Source organism: Triticum aestivum, chromosome 1D (assembly GCF_018294505.1).
Source record: "Triticum aestivum cultivar Chinese Spring chromosome 1D, IWGSC CS RefSeq v2.1, whole genome shotgun sequence".
Taxonomy (NCBI): Eukaryota; Viridiplantae; Streptophyta; class Magnoliopsida; order Poales; family Poaceae; genus Triticum; species Triticum aestivum.
This window is the reverse complement of record NC_057796.1, coordinates 428,973,265-428,984,211: the sequence shown is the minus strand read 5'-3', so window position 1 is coordinate 428,984,211 and position 10,947 is coordinate 428,973,265. Positions and strand designations below refer to the sequence as shown.

At 49.3% G+C, this 10,947-nt stretch overlaps 1 protein-coding gene across 1 annotated transcript; it reads right to left on the bottom strand.

The window, feature by feature from the left end:
* Positions 1–5,609: 5,609 nt before the first annotated feature.
* On the bottom strand, positions 5,610–7,579 carry LOC123182625 (CBL-interacting protein kinase 19). The gene has a single exon (XM_044595257.1). The coding sequence runs from the start codon at positions 7,404–7,406 to the stop codon at positions 5,853–5,855; it is 1,554 nt and encodes a 517-aa protein (XP_044451192.1). The 5' UTR covers positions 7,407–7,579; the 3' UTR covers positions 5,610–5,852.
* Between the last annotated feature and the right edge of the window lie 3,368 nt (positions 7,580–10,947).

The window sequence follows — 10,947 nt, the reverse complement described above, 5'->3', positions numbered from 1 at the left end:
GACGCGTTCGCCGCTCCATCGGCGAGGAGAGCCAACCACCGTGCCGACGGCGACGTCCGCTCGCGCGCGCCCCCCTTCCTTCTTCGTGGCCGCGCCTCGGCCACCCGGACCCGGGGCGACAGCGGCAGGAGGGCGTCGCCACCGTGCACTGCACGCGGCCCCTCGGTGCCCCGGTCCACGCGCCCGCGCACCGATCGCGCACTGCTCCCGACTGCACGCACGACCGGTTGGAATCGGACGTGCGCGCGGTGCCGTGGCCGTGCATCGATCGGTGCGGTGCGGTCCAGGCAGTGGTACGTACGATTGCGCCGACGGCGACGTCCTCGCCTCGTGGACCCATCGAGACTCGAGACCAGCAGTGGACTTGGCCATCGGGGGCGGCCAGCCGGCCTGGGCCTGGCGAAAGTCGTGCGCCAGTGTCATCCGTCCAGAGATCTCCAGGCTCTGCTAGCTTCGCGGCACGCGCGATCGTCATAGGTCGCCGCCCGTGGTTGGGTTAGGCGGGTGACAGCGCCGTTTGCCTGTTCCTGACGGCAAACGGGAGGTCCATGAACAGCGGGCTGACGAGCACCGGCCGATGCAACCCAGCTTTCAGCTACCATGCAAGGGGAACAATCGGTGAACAACATCGCTCGGGCAGCAGTGAGCAACACAGCGAGATAAGATGATTGACAGCTGCAGAACGATGCCTGCTCAACATTTTGATTGTGCAAAAGTAAACAGCACAGATGCTCACTGATGCTCAGCAGTACCTAAGTGCTTTAATAAGTTAATAAACATGATTATTTTTCACATGTACTCCCTACGTTCCTAAATATAAGCTTTTTTAAAGACTCTAATATGGACTACATACGGAGCAAAATGAGTGAATTTACACTCTAAACTACGTCTATATACATCCGTATGTAGCCATGTTAAAATCTTTAAAAAGACTTCATATTTAGAAAGGGAGGGAATATATGCTATGTCGTACAGTCTTAGTTAGGACATCTCCAGACCCCTAAACCGGACATCCATGGAAAGTGATGCATGAGCCAGCCATTCAACATTATACCTCAAACGTCCGCATACATGTCAAAGAGAATTTAAACAAACAGGACGATTTTCATGCAACCAGATGGTTTTCATTTAAAACGTGCCACATTCATTACACTTTTGACAAAATTCAGTAAACAAAAGCATCTAAAAAAAGTTAACCTAGTCTAAATCTTCGTTGACGTCTATCCTCCAACTCCTTGTTGTTCTCCATGTCTAGCATCCTCGGCGATGCTAGAGAAAAAACCCAGAGGAAAAAATGTTGATGCTGGGAGCAAAAATAATAAAGCGGGTGGCAAGTGAAGTCTACAAGACGTCGCAAGGGTGGATGCCTGGGATGAGAAGGCTGGGAGCTGCTGGAGACTAGATGTAGTTTGTAGTAGCTTCTGAATTTGTCCCTCTGTTATGGCTTGTTTTTCCTTGCTGTCAGCTTCTGCTTGTAGTTCTCCGTTTTGCTGGCTTTTGAACTTGTGTATGGCCGGGGGAGATTTGGGCACTTTAACTCCGCTGTGAACTACTCCCTTCGTCCGAAAATATTTATCATCAAAATGGATAAAAAAGGATGTATCTAGAAATAATATACGTCTAGATACATCCCTTTTATTCATTTTGATGACAAATATTTCCGGACGGAGGGACTAATACTTATGTCGTTGGTTTCGTTAATGAAATCGAAGGGAAACCTCTTCTTTTAATAAGAAAAAAAAGCATCCTTGACGATCCTGACCCCGGGAAGTGAAGCTGCGGGTCGCCGGCGAGGAAGTGTAAAACATGGGACACGAACACCTCTGTCTCCCATGTCCTATTCTTCCTCATCAGAGTCTGTGGCCCGGAGGTCGCTGGTGAAGGTGAGATCGACAATGGACGTGGACGGACCAGCTTCATGGTCGTAGCAGCCCGGCGCAAACTGCACGGGCGGCACGAATGACGCGCAACTGCCGGCGTTACCGTCCAAAATCGTCTTCGCCACGACCGCTATACAGCCGGCGTGAGCACACGCGGCTTCGTCGAGTGCCCGCTGCTCAGCGACAAAATTCATGTTCTTCATGGCCATGGCTGCCACGGTCTCCTCGCTCGCGTACTCGCCATAGATTTCGTCCTCCGCCAGCTGGATGATGTGCCAGGAGGAGATTATTGTAACGCCGCTCCTCCTATGCCTGGCGAATGCCGATACCGGCTGCTCCTCTGCCATGATGGCATTGGAGTGCACAAGCGCCTGCTCCATGGTGAAGCCGGCATGGACAGGCGCGCGCGTGGGGCGTCGGCTCGTCGTCGGGCGCCTCCTCCATCATGGGGTCATCGTCACTTAGCTTAGGTGAGCTCACCGGCAAGCCGACCTCTATTCGGCGCGCACGGGGCACGGCGGGCCAGCCAGCCGGCCAACTCAAGCTTCTTCTCCGTCGAGGGCTCTCCCACATCGTTGTGGAGCTCGCAGTCATGGCGGAGGTGGTGCATGGAGGAGGAAAGGAAGCAGGCGTGGAGTTGTGCTGATCATGTCGGGTGTAGCTACTTATAAAATTGCGAGCGCCAGCCAGTCCATGCGACCAGATTTGTAATGCAGGTGTCGGAGTTGGTTTCTCAGTCGCCGCGCATGTTTAATGTCAGCAGGCTGACGAATGGGCACCCGGTTCAAATGCGATAGATAGCCGTCCCGTCCAGTCACATCTCTCTGGCATTGAATGTGCGCAGAGATCGATCGGGATGCAGCATGAGCGGCACTCTCGGTCGGACACCGCTTCAATCCAAGCAGTCGCATGCGCGGAGAGCGGAGGTTTGTTCACGCGGGAGATGTTTTTGGTTGGGACCAGGGTGTTGGACATGTCCCCCACATTTTGCGTTCAGTTTGTGTGATTTCGAACAACCGGACACGTCCACGGACAAATGAGGTATCGCGTTGGATGACAAAGTGTGCCCGGTGGTCCGAACATTTGCGGGTGATTCAAGAGTCGGCGTTGGAGATGCTCTTATTGGACCACCATGTATGTTGTATTTTTCTCCGGTTTGAATCGAACCCCGTCTTGCTTCAGAACGACATTTCTATGCAACCAAGTTCAAGCTGACTATTTAGTCTGGTGTCCCAAGTCAAAATCCTTCCTACCAATAGCGTTGGCGGGTACCATTCTAGGCAACCAAATTCTAGAGACAACGCCAGGTGGTAGCGCAACTAGATAGAGAAACTTCTCCGTGTGACTGAAACTGGCCAACCTGCAACCAATAACAAGATGTCAGACCCGTTTTATGTATGATATATGAAGACCAAATCAACATCTTATCTCCTGTCATCACAGCTTTTCACATTTTTAGATAACAAAGATTAAGAGTCTCCCAGACATTTCAAATCAGTTCGCACCCCTCGATCACCATCGAAATAATAACTGAATATGGATACGAGATTGCTTCACACACGACGTTCCACGCCCGATACCAACCCGACGGTGTCATGTATCGTCAGATTTGCTTCTCACGTTCGATCAAAGGACACGCTCGGTGTCGCCGTGCATGTATCGGGCGAGAAATCGTCGTGTGTATAGCACTTCTCATGAGCCTCATGTAAACCAAGTATAAACACAATCCAAGATTAATAATAGGATAATAGTCACCAAACACAACTGTCAAACGATTCAGCGAAGCAGTGACTTCCAAGGATGCACTGCCACAGGCTATTGAGTTCACTCACGCCAATGTCTTTATGTGATTGCCAGCGCTTAGCCTTTCTAACTGGCAACTGCAGCCAAGATCCTTGTTCAGCAAAGAGCAACAACAGATGGCATGCCTCGTTGGTGTGCAGCTGGCCTTACGGAGTAGAGAGAAAAAAATCAACATTTCTGTTACTTAATAAACATGAAAACATAGCCAGCATGACAACCTTATGCTCATTCTGTTATGCACAACATTGGTATTTCTGAAGCATTTCCCTTCCTTCACGCCACATTGCGATTTCCCAATCAATCTACTTGTAAATTATTTGATGGGCTGAATTACTACTCTGTCCCATAATGTAGGACATTTTTTAACACCACACTAGTATCAAAAAACGTCTTACATTATGGGACGGAGGGAGTAATAAACAAGAATCGGCGGTATAGTAGGTATTCACATGATCAAAAAACATCCATAATCGAAGATCATAAATTAAGCATGCCATCCTTTTTTCTCACTGCATTTAGCTACCATTCACCATCACAGTTACTAGCATGATTGAGCTCCTATTGCCCCAGTGTTGGAAGGTGCTTATTGCACCTCCTCTGAAATAGCATATCAACGTTTGATGTACATGGAGTAGATTGGAATAGACATATGTAACACAAATAATTCAGTAAATATGTAAATGTTTATATCCTGAGTTCCTGACCCCTAACCTAGCCAACTTTACCTTATTCAGTGTGACAACTGTATGAATTCAGCTAAAAATATATCTTTTGTCACAATTCTTGGCCTGATTGAGCTATTACCCGTTTCTAATTTGTCACGCCATACTGTTATTATATTAGTTATATTATTATAACAATTAAGTTAAGTTGTCAAATTTCATATGATTACATAAGAAAACTTATCAAGTGTCCAGTTGCTTGGAAGCTACTGTACTTAATTGTACCTCCTTTGAAATAACATATCAACCTCTGATGTACATGGAATAGGTTAGGAATAGGCATATGCAACATAAAATATTTAGTAAATGCTTATATCCTGACCCCTAAACTTCACCTTATTCAGTGTGATGCCTGCTCTAACTTTAATTCATATAGCAGTGCCCAATCTTAAGCCCCAGTGGCATGCATTGACCATCCTCCAACTAGAAGCATTCCTCCCTGCCCCTCCTGTCCTATCGTTTCCCTACCCATCCTAACTTCTGAATCATGGAGTACATGGTAAGTGCCTTACCCATTCTCACATACACGACTATACAGGAGCACAGAACCATTGGTCCTCTTCATTCGCAATGTTTGCAGCGAAAAAGGATGGGCACTAAGCTTCAGTTTGTCTTTCCTTTTTCTGGACCAAAAGATTGGAACTAATATACAATTATTAGAATATACAAGCAACTTACCGCACCTCTTTCTGAATAACACTAATATGTAACATATGTCTGTGACATTGCAGGAACAGGAATTGAATTGTTTGCAACCCTTTGCTTCTGCTCGGTTTCTGTCAAGACCAACTTGATTCAGAAGAATTAGAGGGAATAACACAATTTTGTACTAATTTCAAAGATAAGAAAGCCAAGCTGATCTATAGAGTAGATTCAAATTTCAGAGCTTTGTTCAACTGAAACCATCATCAGTAGAGCATCACTTCCACAGATCTTATTTTGTTTTGATCAAACACAATGGCAGTATATCGCTGAAGCTGGACATTGGCGAGCCAATGGCCATTCTGCTTATGATGTGATGGTTATTTGATGAAAGCTGAGATAACCCAAGTTACACATAGCTATAATACTCGTAAGTCAACACTCACGAAAGTTCCAATGGTACATTTATTTTTAAGAGATGACTTAACTACACATGAAATTTGTACATTATGAATAAACATAATTTAGCGTGAACACTTAAATAGGATAAACATTGATAATGTGGCGAAAGCGAAATCCGCAACTCCCTTTAGACTGTATGTATGTACAAACAACTACAACAAACACTGTAGACGCTGGCATAAAAAATTCTGGATTGCAGAAATGAATAATACTAACACAAAGGGACTAAGGAATATGAATGGCATTTTTCTGCTCAGGTCCCATGCTTAAACATATAAAAGACACATCCTTTTAACCCAAAACTTCTTTATATTCCTTTCAAGCAAGAGAGCTACCTTTAGAACTACTCAGTATCAGAAGGTACATTTCGAGCCGAGCCCGGCTGGTGGTGCACGAGAGGCTCCATCCCAGGTTTCAACTCTTTGTTGCAGAAGTCATCATACTCTGCCTTATCCCCTGCCTTCTTCTTCACCTCCAACACCAAGAGGCTTGGTGTAAGCTCAAATATCTCAGCCCCAATTGTCAATGGCCCCTTCTCCCCTTCCCTGGTGCCTTCTATGCTTACACGCCAGTCCTTGCGCCGAATGGAGAAGCTCTTCATCTTGGCAATCTCCTCCAATTTTGTAACGATGGTTTCCATGGGCTGTGCTGAGATGAATCTCACTTCGCTCCCTCGCTCCTCGAACAGCCCTGATAGATCAAATCCCTTGGAGAAGGATATGATATCAAAAGCGTTGAGGCTTGCTGGCCGTGTGAGACGCCCGGCAGGCCGCTGCCGCTCCTCGGACGACAGCGTGGCAGGGCAGGATGCGACGGAGGAATCCGACTCCCACCCTGAGTCATCATCCTCTTGCTGCGGTGGTGGTGGCAGCGGCGGCGGAAGAGGAGGAGGAGGCGGCGGCTCGGTAGGTTCGACTAGCCCCAGCTCCTCACTCTCACTGTCCCCTAAGCTGTGCAGCTGATCGTCTTCAACATAGAACCTGACGGGCCGAAATCCCTTCTGAAACCACCTGCTCTGCATGACTTCGGCCATGGTGATCCTTGTCTCCGGGTTGGTGTCGAGAAGCCGATTCAATAGGCTGGTGAGATCTCTGGAGAACCATCTCGGACACCGGAATTCCCCTCTGTAAATCTTGCGGTACATGGCCATGAGGTTCTGGTCATGGAAAGGGAGGTAGCCGGCCATGAGGACGAAGAGGATGACGCCGCAGGACCATATGTCGGCCTTGGCGCCGTCGTATCCGCGGCGCGCGAGCATCTCCGGCGCGACGTAGGAGGGGGTGCCGCAGAAGGTGTGGAGGAGGCCGTCGGGGTGGAACTGGTCGGCGACGGCGGAGAGGCCGAAGTCGGAGACCTTGAGGTCCCCGCGCTCGTCGACGAGGAGGTTCTCGGGCTTGAGGTCGCGGTGGAAGACGCCGCGCGCGTGGCAGAAGCCGACGGCGGAGATGAGCTGCTGGAAGTAGCGGCGCGCCGTGTCCTCCTTGAGGCGGCCCTTGGCGACGCGCGCGAAGAGCTCGCCGCCGCGGACGAACTCCATCACGAAGTAGATCTTGGACTTGGTGGCCATGACCTCGAAGAGGCGCACGATGTTGGGGTGGCGGACGCGGCGGAGGATGGTGATCTCGCGCTTGATGTGCGGGACGAGCCCGGCACGCAGCGCCTTCTCCTTGTCCAGCACCTTGATGGCCACCGTCTCGCCCGTGTCGGCGTGGCGCGCGTGGTAGACCTTGGCGAAGGTGCTGTGGCCGAGGACGCGGCCCAGCTCGTAGCGGCCGAGCAGGAGCCCGCCGCGCTTACCGTTGCCGCTGGTGCCGGTGGCGGCGGGCCGGCCCGCGGCGGCGGCCGGCCGGCGGGGCTGCGGCGACGGGTCCCGCGACGACGGCGGGGTGGCCGCCATGGGGGGCGGGACGGGCGGAGGCGCGGGGAGGGAGGCGGGTTGCGCGGGGGTGGAACGGAACGGGACGGGAACAGCTTGGCTTTGGCTTAGCTTTCCTGTTGTTTCGCTCTATTTGATGCTGGCTGGTTGCGGTTGGGGGTGGGTCTGTCTGGCAGGCTCCGGAGGGCTTTCATACCTTTTTGTTCCCTTTCTCTTCTGGTTTTTAAATGGTTTCTGCCGTGTGTTTACAGCTCAATGACAACTTCTTTTTCTAGAGAGGCAACAGCTCCATGCCAGTGTGTTTCCTCTCAATTCCTTCCCTTTCAGACTCGGGGTGTGATGAAATTTCTGGAATTTTCGAGGCTTCCGCGGCTTTGGTGAAAAGAAGAACAATTCGATGACATATAAATTAAAGTCATGTTCAAATACAACCTTATTTTAGACAAAATGTGGTAGTGCCGCTCGAATATGTACCTCTCGAATGAAAAAGATCAGTCCTTTTACCGAGCTAGGAATCGAAGAAGCCAAAATTTCAACGAAAAGTGTAACGTCCACACGTGTGGGCGTTAGCCAACTCACCCACATGTCTCCATCATCGTCGAGTAACTTCTGCACGAATCTTGGCACGAATTAGCTGATTTTGTATGCCACGTAGGACAACTCGCGTGTGTGGTGTGTGAGAGAGGTCGCCCACACATCCGTTTTACCACGCGAAGGGGCCGGTGTGTGGGCGTTTAGCAGTTCGCCCACACACCAGTTTTCAGTCACGTACAAGGGCTGGTGTGTGGGCGTTTGCCATCTCGCCCACACGCCCGCCTCCTCTCCCACACCCAAGTTGCCAGTTGCCATGCGTTTTGCAGTGTACGTGGCAACTGCCCTAGTGTGATTGCAAGCAGATGGCAACTCTCTTTTTTTTTTACCCGAACATGTCAGTTGCCATATGTTTTGTATGGTACATGGCAAACTGCCCTAGCGTGCACGTAAGCAGATGGCAACTCTTTCTTTTTACATGGCAACTGCCCTAGCGTGCTTGTGAGCACCTGGCAACTCTCTCTTTTATCCGAACATGTTTTTTTGCCATGCCTTTTTTTGTAGTGCTACATGGGCAACTGCCTAGTGTTAGTAGGTGGCAACTCCTAAAGTTTTGAAATCATGGCAACTGCAGTAGACCAGACCACACATGGCAACAGCTGTAGTTGTCCAAAAAATGGCAATCTGGAACTTTGACCTGAGATGGCAACTGCAGTTGAGCAAACATGGCAACTGTAGTTGTCCCACATGGCAACCGTAGTTCAGCGACATGGCAACTGCACTTAAACGAACATGGACGAGGGTCCGGCCCATGGCAACTGCGGGCGCGCGGTAAAGTGTCACGTGGGGCGTGCGGGACCACGAGGTACGAGGCCTGGCGTACCGGGCGTGTGGGCGTTATCTATTTCGCCCACACGCACGCATGTAAGAGGGATTGGAAGGGAAAAAACAGGCGTGTGAGCGCTAGTTATTTTGCCCACACACAAGCGTGTGGGCTGGTCCTCTTAGGCACCACACAGAATGTGTGGGTAGATCCCTTAACGCCCACATGTGTGGCAGTTATCGGCGTCCAATTTCAATAATTCTAGCGGTGGCAAAATTTCATGGGAACCAGAATTAACAATCTTGGCGCGTCGAGTTTGAGAAATATTTTTGTCTTGGGAAAAAAATAAAAGCAGAAGGCTCCCCAGAAAATGCATCCCCCCGCCATACGCCAATTCCATGGAACAGGATCAAACAAAAATAAAATTGTGTTAATTGTTCAAAATCTATACAAATACGATTAACTTAAAGTTGTACATTATTGAGTATCAAACATACGTGTGTCTCACGCAGCTGCCTCCTCCCCAAAGAAAAGCCAAGAGTTTCTCTGTCTTTCGCAGGTGTGGCCGCCGGTCCGTCTCGTCTCCCGTGGCCTTAGAGTCATGGCAGCACGGAGAACCCGACCCTTGCCAGCGGGAGGGACTCTGTTTTTATATGTTTTTTTGAGTTTTCTTAGGGTTTGTATCCTACTCAGGAAGACAAGACTGCGGCAGCTCTGTGAAGATGGAATAAGGTTCTCCCCAGTCCCCACCAAGCCCCCATCCCAGTGTTGCGTCTAGCATCGTCGATGGGCGTCTGGAGGTATTTCGCCAGCGGATCTGTCCTTGGTGGATTTGCTCGGATCTTGTCGTAGTTCGTCTACGTTCATGTGTCTTTAAGTTGGATCCTTCCGATAGATGCTATGCTTCATCGGCGGCGGTTGTTGTTCTGTTCCGCTGGTTCTATGGGGCCTTAGCGCACGACTTCCCGACTGTCTACTACAACTATTTTTGCCCGGCTCCGATGAGAGAGGGGCGATGACGGTGACGCGCCTTCGGCTCACTTCAGTGCTTGTAGTCATCGCTAAGTGGTCTACAGATGTGGATGTAATTTTATTATTCCTGGTGTTCATTGTGTTGTCATGATTGAAGATGAATAGATGGAAGTTTTCTCGCAAAAAAAAAAGAGTATCGAACATATGTGCATTTAGTCATGTGTTGCCACAATTCTAGTCATTACAATTTTTAATCAAGGTTTGTCCTCAAATCGTATTTTCGAATAAGTTGTGAACCAAAAAAGGTTTTACGTCGCATTTTATAGATAAACATCCATACAAGTCCATGTTCCACACAACAGAAAAAAGTATTCCCTTGTACTAAATCAGCGACAATTAATATGGATTGGGGGATGGTACAACTCTGTGTCACGCTCCTGTTGCTTATTGAGCACCCTCCAATGCTTCAAGAAACCGAAAAGTTTACATATAGCGCCAGTTGAATGATGTAAAGAGGAGTGTACAATAACAAGTTGATTGCAAATTGTCCAAAGCTACCAAGCCAAAACCACCAAAACCAACCAACTGGATTTTGCGGCCAAAACTACTTTGCATAATATGGAAAAAAAGTCTGGAAAGTTGGAGGGGCACCACCCGCATCCAACAACCTCCCGAAGACAACTCCAAAGAAATTGGGTAGTCACACAAGTGGAGTCTTCCTCCACAAATCACAAGGGGCGGCACCCATTGTCGGGGTCATTGCGCTTTGAGACCTGCATTCTCGAAGGGATCAGACCACGAATGAGTTGCCAAAGAAAAATATGGATTTTAAAGGGGATCTTGGCGCTCCATATTTGAGTCAATTCCTCTGATCCAGGAGAGGCTGCAATGGCATGATACAACGACTTGGTCGAAAATGCCCCGAAGGGCTCCAAATGCCAAGACATGTGATCAGACTCGTCGGACAAAGAAGCCTCGTGTAGGAACTCTAGCAGGGCCGCCCAAGCGAGACCTTCGGGGTGCCCAAAGGACCACCCCGTTGGTGACAATACGCCATGTCCACTTTGAGAGAAGAGCCGGATTCATGGGTTTAGTCAAGATGGTGCCCATACCCATGTCTTTTGGCTTGCACAACTCGGACCATTTGACCATATAATAGTTTTGTTTGCCCTTCTCACCAAGCCAAAAGAACCTATACTGATATTTGGCAATCTCCTCATGAATACTTTCATGCAG

What these genes read in the sequence shown, in the direction of transcription:
- LOC123182625 (XM_044595257.1), bottom strand. Translation starts at nt 7,406, where the DNA reads ATGGCGGCCACCCCGCCGTCGTCGCGGGACCCGTCGCCGCAGCCCCGC.